Raw genomic sequence first — 20,709 nt, forward strand, 5'->3', positions numbered from 1 at the left:
GAATGACTGCAGCCACTTCTGGGAGCAGCGCCGGCTGATCACTGCAGCCGCTCCCAGAAGTGGCCACAGCCACTCCCAAAAGTGGCTGCAGTGAGCGCAGAGATCGGCTGGCGCTTGCATGGGGGGCACTGGCGTTCCCACCTGCCTCACCTGCCCATCGCCTAAGTGGCAAGCATGGCCGTCAAGGGGTGCACTGGCACTCTCAGGGGGTGCATGTGCACCCCCTGTGCACTAAGTGTTGCCATTGCAAGTAAGGATTCCCTCCCTACTTCCCCATACTCAGTCATGTCCTCTCCCCTCCCCTCTCCTCCCCCACCTGCTGCTGCTGCTGCTTTCTCTAATGTCCCAGGGTGAAGGAAGCTTCAGAATCACTCCTGCCCATTCTAGCTAGGCTGTGAGAGGGCTGAGCTCAGCCAGATAATAGCAGCAGCAATGGGCAGGGGAGGTCTCCCTCCCCACACCTGCTCTGGGGGACCACTACCCCTACTGCCGCGCCAGGTGTGCCCAGCCCCCACACAGCCCAGCTGGGGTGGGCAGAAGCAGTTCTGAAACTTACTCCAGACCCAGAGAAAATGGGAAAAGCAGCAGCGGTGAGCGGGGAAGCGGGGGAAGCAGAAGGGAGAGGAACTGACTCTGAGCACAGAGGGGGAGAAGAGGAGATTCTTACCTTCTCCACCACTTTAAAAAATTCCCTGCAGCCTCCTTCAGCATGGTCTGCTCACACAAGCGGGTGGCGAAGGGGTATAGAGGCTAGGAGCAGGGGTGTAGCTACCCCTGGAGCACAGTTTGCTACTGCAGCACCTCCCCTTACCAAATACTGGATCCACCCCTGCAGGTACCTAACCTATCTGAATCCATGTCTTTTGGGTTGCTTTCCTGCTTTACGCAAGGATCTTGTAGAGCAAGTCTCTAACCAACAGCCATATCAGGTACAGCAACTTCAGGCCTCAGATGGACTATCTGGCCAGTAAGCTTCAGGGCAGTATGTTGCAGATAGCAAGATCAGGGTCACATAGCTGAGAGTTAGATCAGCTGTTGAGTAGACACATGCACTAAGTCCAGCAGTCAAAACTGCTTTAGCAGGTATGCCACTCTGAGGACGGGGCTGCTGAAACTACCCTGGGTATCACAGGACTTCATTTTTTCCGCTCACAAAGTCTCCCAGGTAACAACTGACTCCCAGGAAAAAAACTGCTATCAATGATTATCCCATGTTGGCAGTACCATGTCACAGTTTGACATCTTCTGAATAGACGTGGAACAAGAATTCACTACTTACACAGCACATTGTAAACATGCTATTAAGTTAAAATATGCACTGCAGAGATTTGAAAAGCCGAGAGGAAGCCAAAGGGACTTCATAAGTCACATGGAGCTCTGTATTTTCTGGTACATAAGTCCTTTCCATTTGTAGATGGTCTATATGGACTATCTAGCCTGTTCTTGACACATGCATCAAGTCCTGGTATAGATAGAGACTGATATCACTCTTCATACATTTTGGTTCCTTCCATTTCAGTTTGAAAGTTACAGGAAGTAGGAGCACAGCTTTCATGTTCATTTTATGTTAAGCTATAGAATAAACCACCTAAGCCAAAGTTAGAGAGGTCACAGTGAAGTTTGGCAAGTGACATCACATATCCATAACAGAAACCTGTCTTTTAAAAAGGTATGCTCTTAATTCTCTACAGTAGACCAAGATTCCCCCAAACGTCATCTGTAATGAGATAAACAATTTTTCATAGCTTCCAGAAGGTCTAAACTGAGAGAGCAGGAAGAGGATGTCTTGGGGCTTGCTGTCTATTTCTGCTAGAATTGTCCATAATCAACACACCATCCAGGTTAGGGTAGATTTAAATAAGCTTCTTTCTGAGGTGTATCACTTTTGTCACTAGATCTTTCATAAACTCTTGAGGTGCTGTGGCAAGTATGAATGGCTGTACCTAGTAATGGTTGTATGATACTATAAATTTTGGGTATTTCCTATTGTGAGATGGAAGGCAACACGGAAGAATGAAACCTGTAAGTAGATAGTCACAAAAGTCTTGAACCTGAAGAATACATATGATGGATGGGGTCTAGGTTGTAGCCATGTTGGTCTAAGGACATAGACAGACAGGGTTATTTGGGTAAATCTGATATTTTTTATTAAACCAACCCCTATATGATGGATGCAAACTTTACCCTTCTGTGTCTGACATGCTGTACATTTGAAACATCAAGAGTAGAACCCTTTTTTGCTGTACTTTTGAAAGACTTCCCACACGTTTCTAAATGGAGCAACCAGGTTACTTCTGTTAACAGGCCCTAGGTGAAAAGTATACCTGGATAAGGGTTGGGTTGGGAGGAGGGCTGGAATAGGGAGTCTGAAGTGGAAATGTATAGCATAGCTTTGGGCAATGATGTCTAATGCTATAAGGCTGTACTGGCTGACAAGGCCTCGTGTAAGAGGTAAGGTAGTTCCAGAACATGGAGGCAAACTCTAGGTTAGTTCCAGTACAGTTCTTCTACCAAGTCTGTGTCAGGGATGGCAAAGTAAAGTATATTTCATCTTAAGTGCCATCACTGTGTGAGTACTGAAGCTATTTCTGGGGCAAATCTTGCTGCTGCTAAGGAACGAATTGTCCACAGTCAGCCAGCAGCTCAGGGACTCACCAAATTCAGCCCATAAGGAGATTTTTATCTGGCTAAGTATACTAGTACTGAGGCACTGCTCTTTCCACCCAAGTGTCTCCCAAGCCCCCAGAAGTGTGGACCCCAAGCACATAAAGCAGCAACAAAACCGCTTCTGTTCCCTTATAGCACTGGAGGTATGGGGCTCAGTGCCCTGAGGGGCTTGGTGTTGCTCTCCTCACTTCACATTCTAGCTAATCCTCACCCACACCAAGCAGAGGAGCAGGAGAGGGGAGATGAGGATACAGCCATTTTTACCTTGCTGAGTGCAACAAGACCTGCAGGACTTGCTAGTCTGCCAGGAAGCTGAAGGTACTCAGTTTAGACCAGCAGGTTGCTGCATGGCTTATTCTACAGCGCTGACTCACTCATTTCTCCTGCACCCTAAACTTTTTTCAATTTCACACAAGGCCCAGGTCCATGAACAGGGCATGTCTACACCCAGTCTTTACTATAGTGGCAGCTGTGCATTTGTTGCCACAGCCTGTTATTTTCTTCAGTGGAGGTTATGCTTTATAAGAGCACAAAGAAGAGGTTTAGGAGGCTCCAGTCTGGCACAGCACTCTAGTACTTTGGAGAGCTTAGACCTGCCAGACAAGGGCTACAAAAGAGGGTCTTGTGCTAGCAGAAAGCGATTATCCAAATTACACTCTGGCTAGAACATGAAGAGTTTCAACTGCACTTCATGGACTTGCCTCTGCCAAATATTCCCATGAGTCAAAGGGGCTGACATCAGCATAACCGATTCCAGTTTAACCACTAAAAAGCCCTATATTAAAGTGTTGGGATCAGTCTGAAATGAGACATAATACCCTTGGCTTCTGTCAAAGTTAATGGCATTTAGAAGTACCAACACCCTTCTTAAGATAAAGTCCTTAACTACCTCTAAAAGGCCCTCTCTTGCAAATAATTACTAACAGTTGTAGATTAATACTCAAGACCAGGTATGTCCAACAGGTGGCCACAGGCCATGTGCAACCCACAAAAGACTAACATGGGGCAGCTCATGGACTTTCACTTGATTGCCACTCTCCTCATTGCTTTTGATGCAGCAGTGGCTGGGGGCATCAAGCTCCCCCTTTCCCAGGCTTCGGCTTCCTACCCATTCCAGGGAGTGGATCAGTGCACAGGAGGAGGCTGGCGTGCCCACGCTGTAAGTGTGGTGGGGGGCTGCCCCTGCTGTGTGCAACTGCAGAAGAGGGCTACAAGTGCAGCATGCACACCTGGGAGCAGGTGAGGCTGAGTATAAGGCAGGGGAAAGATGGGCTGCTTGCTTTTTGGCCTGCATAGCACACGACCCCGAACCCCCAAAATTTGGACAGCCCTGCTCTAGACCCCTAGATTGCCTTAGGATTGAGTGGTATTATTTGGTCCCAGTTAGTGAAAGTCAACCCCTCATTTATAGCATTAGAAAGAATTTAAATGGTTGTACATGAACCACTGTCAATTCCCATTTGGAAGTAACCACAGAATCCGTACACAGCTTCCAAAGTAAAATATATTCAAGATAACACCCCAATTCCAAATGCAACTCTCAAATCTAATTATCAACTAAGATTTTAAATAAACTATTCAATTACCACAGAATCAGGGTAGAGACGTTTGAGACTTTCTAGGATCTCTGCTCTCATTTGCTGGCGCTTTCCTTCGTGGTAATCTATTCTAGCATTTTGTAGCTCATCATATAGTTTATTTAGTTCTTCATTGACTTCTGTCATTCGAATTCTTGAATTCTCAATTTCTGCAGTTAGGGTTTCTTCCTGCTTCCTTTTCTCTGTTAGCGAGTCACTTCAAACCAAGGCAGAACATGAAGAAAAAGTAAATACAGGTCAACTGATTTTGTTTTAAAAACACATTACTTTTACAACACTTTGATGTTGAAGTGTATACCTAAAGCATATTCCTGACTTTTTCCAGAATGGATGCTCCCAAGTACACACTATCCACCCACCCCATTCACACGTGCCAAACTTGGAAATGTGGCACTGAGTTTAGGCATCATTCCTCCAAGAGCATCATTCCTCCATGGGCATTCCTGAAACCAAAGCCTTCACTTGAGAGTGGCCACTAACACCACCACCCTTGGTATGTACAAATGGGAGCAAGTAGGCAGGGTCCCTTGGCTCCCTTGGGTCCCTTGCACAGAATATAGTGCAGACATGAGTCAAAAGACAGTAAATTGGTTTCATTGTTCAAGGTTTGATAAAGTAACAATGGCTTTTCAGCTATAACTAACTGATCATCACAGTCTTTTTTCAGACTATTGTTATGAAAGCCAAACACTTTGTAACAGAATTAATTAATTACCTAACTAGAATTAATTCGTTAATTAGAAGAGGATGAGTGCATAATGAAGTCCATAAACTGCTTGGCTACAGATAACAACCTGCAAGGTTATAAACTTCAGGGCTAGAAGCAGCAAAGCAACAAGCCTAATTATGTAATGGGGAACCCATACCACAAAGGCCATGAAGATAGTGGCCAGAAAGGGTAGAGCCAAGGGAGATACAAGTCAGGCTCCAGAGCAGAGCTCAAGCAGCAAGAGGGAAAGCAGCACCTTGAGGAGGACTGCAAAGGCACTGGAAATAAATGGTAAGTAAGCGTGGAAAGGTTGTAGTTGAGGGAGCTGGGGTAACAAACTAAGAGGCAAGGAGCCTGTTGAACTAGAGGGGTAAGGAGCTCTGGAGAAACTGATTGGACTACACAGAGGAGCCCTATGATGAGCAGGGAAGAGAAAGGCACTGAAGTTGTCACTCTAGTGATTTAACTGCTGCATCCCAAATTAAAAGCAAGAACAAAGGTGTAGCAGGTGAGACAGGGAGGTCATTAGTAAGCCAGGAAGCCCAGGCAGGCCTCAACTAGCTGAGACCCATATACATTACTGTTTCAGAAGTTAAACCAAATGTTTTTTAGCTAGGCTTTGTATGCATGTTTTTTAATTTTTTAAGCTTCTTCAGTTTTATTTTCTTGGTTATGTATAGTTCCTTTTTCTGCCAAGTTACATGATTTGTCACACCCTGTAACCATTTGTAAACAGTAAAAACACATGCTTCTAATCTGAATTCAATTTCTGTTCTCAGATGTATGCAACACTGAAATGCAGAAATTTATCCAGGATCAATACAAGGTACAGTTTGGTGAAAATTCGTAAGGATTGGGAATTTTGAGGAAATCACCTGCACAAGGTATAAGGGGGCATAAGTCACTTTGTTTTCCAATCCTACACATTACCAGCATAATCACCCATAATCCTCCACTAATGGGCTGTTACTCCTTTCCATGGCAGTTCAGAGGGACCCATCTGTTGTCTGGATCCCATGGTGCGTGAGGTCTGCTGCCTGCCCAGAGCCAGGATCAGGGACGTCCCAGTGAGAATTCCTGACCTCATCCAGCCCTCCAACAGCTATCCCATGGTCCTCATCCATGTGGGAACAAATGATGCGGCCAGTAGTCCAGACCGTATCATGAGTGACTACAGGGCTCTGGGGGCCCAGCTTAGGAAGACAGGGGCGCAGGTGGTCTTGTCGTCAATCCTCCCAGTCAGCAGTCACAGTAGGCATCACGTCACTTGTGTCAGGGAAGCCAACCCGCAGCTCCAGAGTTGGTCCCATTGTGCAGGTTTTGGCTTACTGGACGATGAGCTGCACTTCCGTGCAAGGTACCTCCTGGGATACGATGGTCTTCATCTCTCCACAAAAGAGTCTTTTCTTACAGGTTGGCTGACCTCCTATGTTGAGCTTTAAACTAAATACGATGGGGGATGGGGAGACAGGAGATGGAGAGAGTCTACAACCTACAAACTGCAAGACATGCAGCAGTACATCCTAGGTAAGTACCAAGGGGCCCTGTGGGCATCAGAATGGGGGGGCATCAAAGGCACCATTCAGAGGGCTCAAGTGCCTCTATACTAATGCTAGGAGCATGGGGAACAAGCAGGAAGAACTCGCACTTCTGTTTGCAGATAATAACTTTGATTTAGTGGGGCTAATGAAAACTTGGTGGGACCCTACCCATGACTGGGCGGTACCCATTGAGGGTACAGGTTGTACAGAAGGGACAGAGTAGGGAGGAAAGGGGGTGGGGTTGCTCTCTATGTAAAGGAGCATTATACATCTACCCTAATCAAAATGGGATCAGAGAAAGTTGAGGCATTGTGGTTTAGGATACATGGAGGTCATGGGAAAAGAGACTTGGTGGTGGGGATCTGCTACAGACCACCACACCAAGAGGAAAAGCTAGAATTGGAATTCTTGAGGCAACTCTCCAAGGCCATACAGTCTAGGGACATAGTTGTCATGGGGGACCTAAACTACCCTGACATCTGCTGGGAGGAGCAGTCAGCCAAATCCAACCATTCATGTAGGTTCTTAACCTGCATGCAGGACCTTCACCTAACGCAGGAGGTATACAGTCCTGCTAGGAGGAATGCCTTACTGGACTTGTTGTTGGCTATGGGGGAAGACCTGGTAGGGGAGCTGCAGATTCGTGGTCACCTTGGGGACACTGACCATGAATCAATCGAATTCACTGTACAGCATAGGGTGGAAAAGATAATTAGTAGGGTGAAAGTGCTTGACTTTAGGAAGGCTAACTTCAGTGTGCTTAGGAGTCTAGTCAATGATGCACTGCAGGAGAAGAGTACTGGTGAGATGGGAGTCCAGGAAGGGTGGTCGTTCCTAAAGGAAGTGATCCTTCAGGCACACAGGGAAACTAACCCAGTATGAGGGAAAAGGGGGAAAGGAGCCAAAAAGCTGCCCTGGCTAAACTGGGACATCCAGGGGAGCCTAAGGGCAAAAAAGAAGGCATACAGGCAGTAGAAGGGGGAAGCTACCGAGGAGGACCATACTCCTACTTGGCCTGCACTTGCAGGGAGGCAGTCAGAAAGGCCAAAGCAACTACAGAGCTGAGGCCGGCAACACAAATTAAAGATAACAAAAAGTCTTTTTTTAGGTATGTAGGGAGTAAAAGGAAGGTGCAGGGCAGCATAGGACCACTACTGAACAAGCAGGAGCAATTAGTGACAGAGAGGGAGGACAAGGCTGAGCTGCTCAATAATTTTTCTGTCTCAGTGTTCCTGAACAGGGCTCAAGATAAGTCTCCTAATGAGTTCTTAGATGGGCATCAGAGGGACACCAGCCTACCAACTGTTGACACTGACTTGGTGCAGAGTCACTTGGATGGACTGGATGTGTTCAAGTCAGCAGGCCCAGATGAGCTGCATCTGAGGGTACTAAAGGAATTGGTTGGTGTCATAGAACCACTGGCACAGCTGTTTGAGCACTCATGGTGCTCAGGTCAGGTCCTGGAGGACTGGAAAAGGGCCAAAGTGGTCCCTATTTTCAAGGCGGGAGGAAGGAGGAGCCGAGTAATTAAAGGCCAATCAGTCTCACCTCCATCGTTGGAAAGGTCTTTGAAAAGATTATGAAGGATCATATTTGTGGAAGTCCAGCAGGAAAAATAATGCAGCAGGGCAAACAGCACAGATTTGTAGCAGGTAGATCATGCCTGATCAATCTGGTTTCATTTTATGACAGGGGTACACAATGCTTAGACATGGGAGTAGAGGTGGATGACTTTTTCTTGGATTTTAGGAAGGCCTTTGATATGGTATCTTATCCTAGTCTCAGAAATAAATTAAGAGGCTATGACAGATGTTTACATGGTCCGGTGGGTGGCAAATTCGCTTAGTGGTTGCACCCAGAGAGTGGTAGTAGACAGGTCAGTATCAACCTGGAAGGATGTGGGTAATGCGGTCCTGCAGGGTTCGGTCCTTGGACCTGTACTCTGCAATATCTTCATCAGTGACTTGGATGTGGGTGTGAAGTGTAGTCTGTACAAGTCTGTGGATGATACTAAATTGTGGGGTGAAGTGCACGCTCTGGAGAGTAGGGAACGACTGCAGGCAGACCTGGACAGGTTAGAAAAGTGGGCAGTACACAATAGGATGCAGTACAACAAGGACAAGTGCTGAGTGCTGCACATAGGGCACAAAAATATCCAGCACACCTACTGGCTGGGAAGTGACCCTCTCAGCAGCACAGAAGTGGAAAGGGATCTTGGAGTCCTAGTGGACTCCAACATGAACATGAGTCGTCAGTGTGACAAAATCATCAGCAAAGCTAACCGCACTTTATCATGCATCAGCAAATGAATGACAAATAGAACCAAGGAGGTGATACTTCCCCTCTATGCAGCACTGGTCAGACTGCAGTTGGAGTACTGTGTCCAGTTTTGGGCACCGTACTTCCAGAAGAATGTTGATAGACTTGACAGGGTCCAGAGGAGGGCCACTCATGGTTAGGGGCTTACAGGACAAGCCCTATGAGAAGAGAGATTGAGGGACCTGGACCTCTTCAGCCTCTGCAAAAGAAGGCTGAGAGGTGATCTTGTGACCACCTACAAATTCATTAAGGGGACGCAGCAAGGGATTGGAGATGCTCTGTTCACCAGGGTGCCTCTTGGGGTAACAAGGAACAATAGTCGCAAACTGACAGAGAGCAGATTTAGGCTAGATATCAGGAAAAACTTCTTCATGGTAAGGGTGACCAAAATTTGGAATGGGCTTCCAAGGGAGGTGGTGCTCTCCCCTACCTTGGGGTTGTTTAAGAGAAGGCTGGATAGGCATCTGGCTGGGGTCATATGACCCCAGCACACTCCTGCCTAAGCAGCAGGTTGGACTCAATGATCTGTTGAGGTTCCTTCTGACCCCAGAATCTATGAATCATTGATTCCAACCATAAAATGTACAAACCAGCATAGCTCGGCCAGATTGAAAGTAAGTAATATGTGCCAAGTAAGACTGGTTCATGTTACTTCATACACTCAAGAGGAGAAAATGGTGAAGGAGAAGAAGAGGAGACATGGACTAGAAACTAAGCTGCGATTCTAAATCACAATCCAGTTTATTTCTACAAAAGCACTACAAAGCTATTTTAGCCTCTTACTCAGACCTTGTGGATCACTGGGCTAAAACAAGAATGCTACTGTGCTTCAGATTTGAGCGTCTTGTTTGGCAGCAAATCCCAGACCTGACAGACAGGTCCACTGTCCCACATTAAGTATCAATGAAGTATCATTGGAGGATATTCAAGCAGGGGGCATCCGGATGTAGTAGCAAAGCATAGGGGGTACACATGCACCCCCTAGGAGTGCTGGTGCACCCCCTGACTCACCATGCTCGCTGCTTAGGCAACAGGCAGGGGGGCAGGTAGGAGCACTGGTGTCCCCCCTGCAAGCTCCAGCCACGGAGTGGAGTGCCATGGTGCTCCCAGGAGCAGCCACAGCCACTTCTGGAAGTGGCTGCAGTGATTGGCTGTCTCATGAACAGCCATGGAGACCCCCAACCCTGGTTGGCAGGATCAGCCACGGGAGACCCCCTCCCCCATCAGCAACATTGGCTGTGTGGAAACACACATCCCCAGTCGCTATGGGGGCACATGCCCCCCCCCGACTAAGGTGACACTAGTTGCCCATGTCTGGATGAGTACCAGTGCCCCAAGACAATTGCAGGGGGACAGAAAACCTGAGAAAACTAGGGGTGAACTCAGCTGTCTTTATGGGAATGCCCGAAGAATGTGCAATAAACAGGACAAACTAGCTCTCCTTCTGGCAGACGAGGAATTTGACTTCACTGAGCTGACAGAGACCTAGTGCAATACTTATGATTGGGCAGTGGATATTGAGGGCTATAGGCTCTACAGGAAGGATTGGGCTGGGAAAAAGGGTGGAGGGATAGCCCTCTTTGTGAAAGCAATACCCATTCCTGCAGATTACAGATTTGATTGTACAGAGAGGCCCCTTGAGACCCTTTGGCTCAGGAGAAAGGGACCTGATGTTGGGTGTCTACTATAGGCCTCCCTACCAAGAAGAGAAAAGCAACCAGGCATTCTCCAGGGAACTGACCAAAACAGCCAGCACTAAAGACTTGATAGTCATGGGAGACTTCAACTACTCTGACATCTGGGAAGACCATTCAGCCAGCTCCAGTACATCAACCAACTTCTTGGCAGCTATAGACGACCTGTTCTTGACACAGACTGTGGAGGGACTGACTAGGGGTAATGCTACTCTGGATTTGGTGGTGACCAAAGGGGAAGACATGGTAAGCAACCTGAAGATTGGAGGTACTTTGGGCAACAGTGATCATGATCTGATCAGATTCACCATCCACCGAAAGACTGGGGATTCTGCCAGCAGAACAAAAGTCCTGGAGTCAGAAGGGCAGATTTCAGTAAACTCAGGAGTCTAGTTAGAAAGGCCCTTCACAACCAGTAACTGGATGATTTGGGAGTTCAGGAAGAGTGGTCCTTCCTTAAGGAGGCAATTCCCATTGTTCAAAAAGAGGCCATCCCCATGTGGTCAAAAACATGGGAAGGGGCCAAGAGACCCACTTGGCTCAACAGGGACATTAGAGAACTTCTAAAAAAGAAAAAAACAAAGGTACATGAAATGGAAAAATGGTGCAGCATCCAGAGAGGAATACACACATACAGCCAGAGTCTGCAGGTATGAGACAAGGAAAGCCAAGGCATGCATAGAGATCAAACTGGCAACCAAATTAAAAGACAACAAAAAGTCCTCCTATAGTACACATGGAGCAAGAAAAAAAATCAAGCTCCACTCTCAGACCCCTACTGAATATGGAGGGGCAGCCCACAGTTGATCCCCGTGAAAAGGCAGAGCTCCTAAATACTTACTTTGCACCAGTATTCTTGAAATCAGGTGGGAACATGTCACCTGTCCAGAGGACCAGAGAATATGAAGAAGACAGCAGTCCACATGAAATCAGTCCCAAACAGGTGAAAATACTTTTAGAATATTTGGACGTTTTCAAGTCTGTTGGGTCAGACGACCTGCATCCAAGAGTCCTGAAAGAACTGGCCAACCTCATAGCGGTGTTCAAAGAGTCATGGAACTCAGGAGTAGTCCCAAACAACTGGAAGAGGGCTAATGTGGTACCCATCTTTAAGGGAAGAGGGATGACCCTGCCAACTATAGATTGGTCAGTCTGACTTTGGTCTTGGGAAAAATCTTCAAAAAAAATGTCTAGGAGGCCATCAACCACAAGCTCATAATTGGCAGGGTATTAAGAAACAACCATCATGGTTTTGTCAAGGGGAGGTCATCCCTAACAAACCTGGTGTCCTTCTATGACCAGGTAACTAACTTACTGAATATGGGACATGTGGTTGACATCATCTACCTAGACTTCAGCAAGGCCTTTGATACTGTGTCCCATGAGATTCTCTCAAATAAGTTGGAGGGTACAGGGCTAAACCAGTCTATAGTGAGGTGGGTTGGCAACTGACTCACAGGCCGATCCCAGTGAGTTGTAACTGATGGGCTGGCCTCATTCTGAAGGGCTATCTTGAGTGGTGCCCCCCAGGGATTGGTGCTTGGGCCTGTGCTCTTCCCCACTGAAATCATTGATAAAGATGTTAGAGTGGAAAGCACAATGATTAAGCTGGCAGATAACACCAAGCTGTGGGGAAATACAGACACATCTGAGGATACGGCAAGGATCCAAATGACCTTGACTGGCTGGTCCTACAGTCTCAACGTAATCAGTTGAGGTTCAATAGGGACAAGTGCTGGGTCCTTCATCTGGGTAGGAAGAACCCTCAGCATAACTGTAAGATGAGTGGTGATCCAATGGCTGACACTGCATCTGAAAGGGACCTGGGGGTGACAACTGTCAGAGGATGGATATGAGCTATCAGCGCAATAAAATTGCCAGCAGGTCAACTGTAACTCTGGTGTGCATCAGCCAATGCATTGCCAATAGATCCAGAGAGGTGCTCCTCCCCCTCCATTCAGCACTGGTGAGGCCATAGCAGAGTACTGTGTCCAGTTCTGGGCATCGCACTTCAAGAAGGTGGATAAGCTTGAAAGGTTATAGAGAAGGGCCACCTGTATGATCAGGGGCCTGGAGGATAGGTCGTATAAGGAGAGACTCTGGGAACTGGGTTTGTTCAGTCTGCATAAGAGAAGACTAAGAGGTGACTTGATAGCCACCTATAAGTATGTCAAGGGTGAACACCAAGATCTAAGGGATCAACTTGTCAGAAAGGCACCCCTTGGGAGGACGAGGATGAGCAGGCACAAGCTAATCGCAGAAAAATTTAGGCTGGACATAAGGAAAAACTTCTTTTGCATAAGCGCACCTAGAATCTGGAACACACTCCCCGCAGAGGTGGTGCAGTCACCATCCGTGCAGGTGTTCAAAAGGAGGCTGGACAAGCACCCCATTGAGCTCATTTGAGCTCAACTACCTCCTGATCATGGCAGGGGACTGGACTTGGCGATCTTACAGGTCCCTGCAGTCCAACTATTCTATGATTCTATCCAAATTAATGCTTTGCCTTGGAACAATTATGGCTAATTTGAAGTAACTGTCACTTAAGTTTCGTGTGTAAATGACTGTACCTTCCCTGTTTTGATGCAAATCAAATCTCTAATCAGTACTGGATAAAATCGGCTGCTGTTTAGTTTTATGGACTATTATCTAGTTTGTACTGAGGACACCTTCCTTGTATATGTATACATATAACATAGGGGAAGCAATTATCTGAAATGTCTGAAAACAGAATCTTTGAGGAATTCTTGCTTGCGACACATTTAAATAGTCAGATCAACTGGAAAATTAAACCAAAACCAAGTCAACAGCATTTAAATCAAACTAAACAATATTATTTTGGTAAAAGATAGATCTTGCCAAAAATTATAGGCAGCTACCTGAATAACATCTGGAACGCTAAAGTCACAACTGAAACTTATTTTAAAGAATGACAGCAACAAAACACCTACATGCATGCTTTGGTATATTCCTCCACCTTTTCTATTCTTTTTTTGTGATCTTCTATTTGTTCCTCAGCTTGCTTTATACTTTCCTAAACAAACAAAAAGAATGTAATATGAAAATATTAAGTAACTCTAAAATCAATTTGCTAATGGCTGTAAGCATTTAATGTGTGGTATTGAGATTTACGTGGTGGCTAACCCTGGCTTCAATGCATATTTTATTACCAAGTCACAGCATATCACTTTGAGCATTTAGTGAACAGTGACCTGAAATGAATCTATCAAGAAAAAATGACAATATGTTTTCAATATTGTGGCACAACTCAAACAGATTCTTCAAAGTGAAGGGATCTTGATATTTCATAACCACCACGTAAGCAATGAAGAAATACTTTTATAAATATTTCCAATTTTAAAACCATGTCTCTCCACAGATTTTGCAATTCAACCTCACAGCATTGTATCTACGAACAGAAAAAAGCAAGTAAAATAACCAGCCTTTTAAAACTGTTCCATCCGACAGTATAATAAAGTGTAGAGTATATGATGAAGTGAAAATTATATTTATATTCTCACTTCAATGTTTTATTTTTAACTTTGTGCTCCAAAAAGTTATTTGAAAATATTAAAATACTTAGTATAAAAATCCCATAAAGAAACTATCAGCTAAAATTAGATCTAATTGACATTTCTTATTGTTTTTACAGAAAATATGTTCCCAAGTGAAATGAACCATGCTGTTTTGATTTAAGGTAGCCCCCTTTCCCCCCCCACTCAGAAAAAATTCTGGTGCCTTCTGTTTATGTTGTACAGGATGACAGACTCTCAAAGCTCAGAACAGTTTGAAGACCTAGAATAATTAGTTCTGTTTTATGACAATTTTTATTTTAATTGTACTTTTTACTCAAGAACATAGCTGTCTAACTTCTGAGTAGCTAGGGGCCACACAGCACAGTAGCCACAGGACCCAGGCTGCACATCATGTGGGTTCTCCAGGACCCTCACTGCATGGGCAAGACAGCTGTCCCACTGCACTGAAAGTGTAAGAACCTCCCTCTCCTCCCAGCCCACAGCAGGAGCCATCCCTTTCGACGCTGCACAGGAGCAAGTTCACTGAGACCCCTGGCTCGAGATCCTAGTTATCACAGCAGCAAGAACAATGGAGGGGAGTGGCAGCTGGGCAGGAAATACCTCAAGGGATGGATGTGGCCTGTGGGTCACCATTTGGAAGCCCTGCTCTGGAGTATTACCATATGTCTTCTCTCCTTCAAAAGCAGGAATGGATTCCATCTTTGAACATTCAGACACAGGTTCATAGAAATTGTGCACACTTTCAATTTTCCTCATTTTTTTCTCCACCAAGTAAAACAGACCAGGTCAGAACTACAAAAAAGTGGGCAGTGGCAAAGGACTGCAGCATCTGAATATATAGACTAAAAAAAATTCACTTAAAAAATTGCTTTTGGGTATTCTCACTCTTGGAAGATTAAATAGTACAACACCCCTCACCTCTGAGAGCTAGCTTTGAAATGCTCTGCTCAAAAAAGGCATCAAAACAGGAGGCCAAATCTAGTGAGCTAAAGAACTTAAGAGATACAAGTACATAATTGGAAAACCTACCACTGTGCCGTAAGTGCAGCCCCAGATTAACAAGCACTTAATTACCTTCAGGACTGGTAACTGCTAGAATGGATTTTCCAAGGTGACGTGTTGGTTTTCTTTGTAAAGCAAATTAGCTTGGGTGTAGTAAGCAGACGTCCTGAGTGACTATACATGTGCTCTGACATGTTCTAATTAGAATGCTCTAGCATAGCTGCAGTGTCACATGTATAAGTACCTGCAGATTTAAAATTGGCCACTGGGGCACTTTAACTAAAGCTTGTCAAATGAGCTTTAATTAAAGTGTCCTGTGGCCATTTTTAAACATGTCAGGGCTTAATATATGTCACACTGGGGTTTTAATTACAGCAGCTCTCCACAAACTGCTTTAATTAAAATGCCCACCCTCCACTCCCAAGCATGTATATAAGCAGCTACTGCTTCTAGTTCTGGAGCTGGCACACAAAGAGCTACCTCATGGTATCTGTGAGGAGCTGGTTTGCACTGTATAGCCATACCTTTGAGATTAATTTCATAAAAACAAAGAGACATTCCATACCTTCTGTAGGTGTATCAGAAAAGAAGTATAGATATTTTTATTATATTTAGATGTTTTGCAAAGATATGATTATATAAAGAATTTAGACTGGAAGGGGAGAGGAAGGACAGAGAAAGGACAACAGGGTTTTTTCCCCCCAGTTAAATTAATTCCACTTTGATTTAAGTACCTCAATTTCTTTTTGCTTCCTCTGGTCAAGTGCCATTCTTTCTTGATCTGCTTTTTGTTCCCACTGAAGTTTTTCTAACTGCTGCGTCAGTATAGCTACTTTCTTTCTTACTAGTTCTTTTAGCTGTTTATACTGATCCAGCTGTACAAATGGCATTAAAAATTAATAACTTACTCCATTAAACATAAAATAAAGTCTCATTACATTTTGTTCTTGATTAGCAAGTTAATAGCCTTAGTAATCGGATAGTCTGAATCCTTGATAAGTCAAGTATGAACACTCAAATCTAATGACAAATGGAATTCACATCTTAGTCTTTAGTATTTGCCTTCTGTTTAAAGTGTTTTTTTAATGTTGTCATAAGAATACAACTTTTTAAAATGTTTCAGGACAGGAAAAGGCTAAGATATCATCTAGCATGTTCTGCAGGACAGGAAAAGGCCAAGGTATCATCTAGTGTGTGATGCTCAAAAATTTGGAAAGTTTTAAGTACAGCATGATTATTTTAGTAAAACAGCTTAAATAGCTAATTAAGATTTTTGGGCAACCTTGTAAATTACACCAAGAGCTTAACATTTTTTTTTTATTAGACTGGACTAGGAAATTTTCCTGGTAAGTGGAAAAAAAAGAAAGTACCTCACCCATCAGGTTCTGTGGAACTTAAATATTAACGGAATAAAAGAAATAAAGAACAAAGAATGCACGTACATACACAAAGCATGCAGAGAGGGTGCGAAACATGAACTCGGTGCAAAATGACTGGTGTGCTTTCCTCACAAAACAGCCTAAAATAAGATATGAACTACCTCAATTTCAAATTTTATCCACAGTAGCTGGGTACTGCTGTGGGGAGTTGTTTTGGTGATCATTAAAGAAGACTTTTCACTATTGCTTAAAATTAATCTGGTTTACACTCAGAAAGGTGTATACTGTCTCCAACACTCTCAAAAGTGTGTATCTTTGAATACACTCTTAGTTTTACAGGCAACCCCGCTTAGCACTCTTAACTGGTTCCTGAAAAACCAAGAGTTAAGTGAAACGAGTGTTAAGTGAAACCAAAAGTACTTGACGACCCAAGATGGCAACCACAATTGTTTTTAATGACCCAAGATGGTGACCATGAGCATTATAATGAAACCTGCTGAGTGCTAAGTGAAATCAGGTATTAATTTTAAATGAGCATTATAGTGAAATAACAGTACACGAAACAGCATTAAGTGGGGGCTGCCTGTACTCTCCAAAACTTCTCTATGACTGGCACTTCTTGGAAGCTTGAATTATCCCCTTCCTTAAAAGTGCTAGCACTTATATTTTTGTGAGCAATTTACTGGATAATTTCCTGCTGATTTACAGTAACATGACATATGCTAAACAAATTCTAGATACTAGTTTCTTTTTCCTTTTGTTTCCTTTAGTTCTTTTTATAATTTACCCCATGAGTTTGCTGGTTTAAAAATAAATTAAAAGTCCAAACACACATGGTTGACAGCTCTCTTACCTCTTCTGCATTAAGGGAGACCAAGGACCTTAACATTAAAGAAAAATATGGGTATGTCGTCTCACTCATAGAGCTTCATACTATAAGTCATAAATATTGAAAAGGAAATTACAACTGATTTTTCCCACAAAGACAGAGGTATCAAACAATGTTCCCTCTAAGGAGTAGCGGTCCGTGAGCATGCCGCTTCAGTGCGGCGTGGGACACTTACTGTAGATGAGCTCCTCATTCCTCAGCTGGGGCAAGCAGCATGGGCTGGGGCCCAGGGCCTTTGGGGCTGGGGGCCTAGGAGCTAGGGCCTGGCGCGGGCTCCACCGGCTCCAGGACACTGCTCCACTCCCCCATGTTGCCTCAGGGAGCGAGGAGGCATGTGGCGTCAGGGCTGGGGAATGGAGCACTTCCCCAGAGCCCACAGAGCATTTCCCCAGAGCTGGCAGAGCCTCACTCAGGGCAGACAGCAGCTCTTCCGTGAGGTGAGGCAAGGCAGAGATGGAGGCTGGTGGGTGGTGCAGGCTCTCCCGGCTCCGGGGAACTGCTCCATGAGCTCTGCCGGCTCCAGGGAAGTGCTCCATTCCCCAGCCCTGACGCCATGTGCCTCCTCGCTCCCTGAGGCAAAGCCGGGGGAGCGGAGCATTTCCCTGGAGCTAGCAGAGCCCACGCCAGGCTCCCGCCTCTGGCTCGGGGAGGAGCTTACCTTCTGTAAGTGTCCTACGCCACAGCCCAGCTCCTATCCTGGTGGGTGCGTGGCCTATAGAAGTCTTTGTGCAGCCAGCCTTTTACTTGTGCGTGGCCACACACGCGCAAACCTTAGAAGGAACCTTGGTATCAAGTATTTTAAGTCCAAAAAGATTCTATAATTGCCAGTTTCTAAAAACAATAGTGTAAGAAGTGCAAGAAAAGGGGGAATAGCATTATTTTTCTCATCTTACTAATTGAATTATTTTTTTCTTATTTGCAGTTTAGTCTATAGACCCCCTTTCCAAAGAACAGATGAAACAGTGGCACCTTTCAAGTCAATGGCAAGAGTCTTTGCTTTTCTGCCCTACAAAAATCACCTGACTTTCTTCCAGTTCAATATCTGTTCCTCTCTGTACCATCTCTTCCTCAAATTTCTTTTTAAATGTTGCCCATGCTGTCTCAATATCAGCCAGCTCTGTCTCCATTTCTTTTATGCCTTGCTTTTGTGCACCATACTGTTTCTCATTGTCCTTCAAGGATTTTTTAGATATATCTACTTTTTTGATTTGGTGAGAAGTATTCTCCTTTGCTTTAATGTATCGGGGCCTCTTCTGAGACAAGGATGCTTCCATAGTCCTTTAAAAAAAACATATTTGTCAATGTTATGCTTTAGAAAAATTAAGAAATGCAGTCTGGCAGAAGACAGAAGAATGTTTCTTTTTTTTTCTAAATCACATTTCTACTATGACAAACCATGTGACATTTCAGCCTAGAAGGTTTTGACTCAAACTTGAAGCTAGATGTGTAAATTGAAGTAAAGCATAATGCTACTGGTTTGAACACCTGCACTCTTATGGTATAGTCCAAAAAAAAAAGTGACAAATCAGTCCCTGAAACAGTAGGTGAACTCCTAATTCCACTAGTTTGTAGCAAAATTTAACTCAGCTAAGATTTCACCATTCTTTTTATGAGAAAATATATTCTGAAGAATGGCTTACAATGTAAACTAACTTAAAGACTGAATTCTGTACAATCACAGGAACTACATGGGAAACTTACTTCATTTCTTTTTCTATGCTCTGCTGGTCTCTATTTAGTATACCACATACTTTTTTCTTGGCTTTAAAGGTATCTTCAGCATTAGAAAGGGAGTCTTTCTTGCTACGTATCTCCGTATTCTTTTCATCCAATTTATTCTGCAGAAATTCAATTTTTTTCTCATTGTGATAAAGTTGAAAGAGCTGCAGCTGTATCCTGTTTTCTTTCAGCTCTCCAAGCAGCATCTGGTAACGCTCTGCCTATAAACAGTAACATTTTAGTTGTAGTTTTAAAAAAAAAAGTTTTGGATCAGTAATGGTCTGATCTCAGGCCCAACATTAAGTGGTGTATTGGTACTCATGATTATTTCAGTAACGTGGCCTAATCACAAAACTCAGCTGTATAGTTCTGTAGAGTTACTGTAACCTTTGCCAGACCTAAACTGTCATTTCTTTATTTTTTAATTAAATATTTACATAATTCATCTTGTAAATCTAAACTATGCATTCTAACCTAATTCAGTTAAGTATTATGAAAAATGGCCACTTAGAACTGTTCTTCCTTATTTATGCTTTCAGAAAACACACTTAACAATACAGTATTACTGAACTCTCAACAGAAAAAGTGAACAGGAGAAATCAACTCAGTTTCCAAAAGTTCAGAAAATTCCAGGCACTTGAACATGGTTTACTATGGTTGAATAACAAGTTGTAGGTTTAGGCCCTCTCGGCTTTTATACATGTGCTCCAGGAGGTCGGGGAGGAGAAAGCACTTAAATTAGAGTGGCTCTGAGAGCTGCTCAATTAAAGTGCCTGAAGCATCACATGTATCGGCATCCCTGTGGCGAAAAATGGTGCCAGGGGTGCTTTAACTGAAGCTTATCAAACGAGCTTTAGTTAAAGTGCCCCCACCACCATTTTTCAGTGGTTGGACGGTGATACACATAACGCTGGTGTGAGGGAGCGGGGCCTAGGGGCGGCCGTGAACTCCCTAGCGCCCCCTACCGTCACGTTAGGGTGAACGTAGCACCCTCAGAATCTCGCCCGCCACGACTTTGATGACCAATAAGTAGTATGGGAGGCTGCCTGTTTCCCTAGTGGACGGTACTGATGTTCCTGTCCCTACTCCAGAATGGGGTATCTATATGCGCCCCGCCTTAAGGGCTATGCGTGCCTCCAAACCTCCCCTTCAGCACGCCCCAAGCCTCGCAGCTGTTCTGGGGGATGTTTGTATAGTCCCTTGCCCCTCAGGTGCCCTCGTTCTCTCTCTCAGGCCCCGGGGCTCCTCGCCCACCTGGCGCCCCCTTGGGCCGGGCTCCTATCTCCAGCCTGCTCCCTGCGCCCTGGACCTGTCTCGCTGGCGTTCAGCTAATCGCTGGCGCCCCCTGGGTCCGGCTCGCTAGCGCCGCCTAATACCGGCACCCCCTGGGCCGGGTTCTCGCCAGCATCCAGCTAATCACTGGCTCCCTCTTGGGTCTAGAGCGTTACTGCCGCCCTCTCTACCAGCGCCCTTGGGCCGGCTCGCTATCGCCGCCCTCTCTACCGGCGCCCTTGGGTCTGGCTCGCTACCTCGCTTGTTCTGCCCCGCTCTGGGGCCTTGCCCTCTCTAGGGCCAACACCTAGCGCCTCGCGCTCTGTCTCTGCCCCACTCTGGGGCCTTGCCCTCTCTAGGGCCGACACCACGCGCCTCGCGCTC

General features: G+C 45.0%; 1 protein-coding gene across 1 annotated transcript in view; it reads right to left on the bottom strand.

The window, feature by feature from the left end:
• The window catches only part of SMC1B (structural maintenance of chromosomes 1B), a 66,206-nt gene that overhangs the window by 28,904 nt on the left and 16,593 nt on the right, over window positions 1–20,709 (bottom strand). Inside the window, exons 5-9 of the mRNA XM_090041121.1 lie at window positions 19,036–19,274; window positions 18,354–18,612; window positions 15,801–15,941; window positions 13,480–13,562; window positions 4,254–4,461 (exon numbers count right to left, since the gene is read on the bottom strand). Coding sequence (XP_089897247.1) covers window positions 4,254–4,461; window positions 13,480–13,562; window positions 15,801–15,941; window positions 18,354–18,612; window positions 19,036–19,274 — 930 coding nt within the window. The remainder of the gene's footprint in view (window positions 1–4,253; window positions 4,462–13,479; window positions 13,563–15,800; window positions 15,942–18,353; window positions 18,613–19,035; window positions 19,275–20,709) is intronic.

Source organism: Crocodylus siamensis, chromosome 4, assembly GCF_052110815.1.
Source record: "Crocodylus siamensis isolate JL-2025a chromosome 4, ASM5211081v1, whole genome shotgun sequence".
NCBI lineage: Eukaryota > Metazoa > Chordata > Crocodylia > Crocodylidae > Crocodylus > Crocodylus siamensis.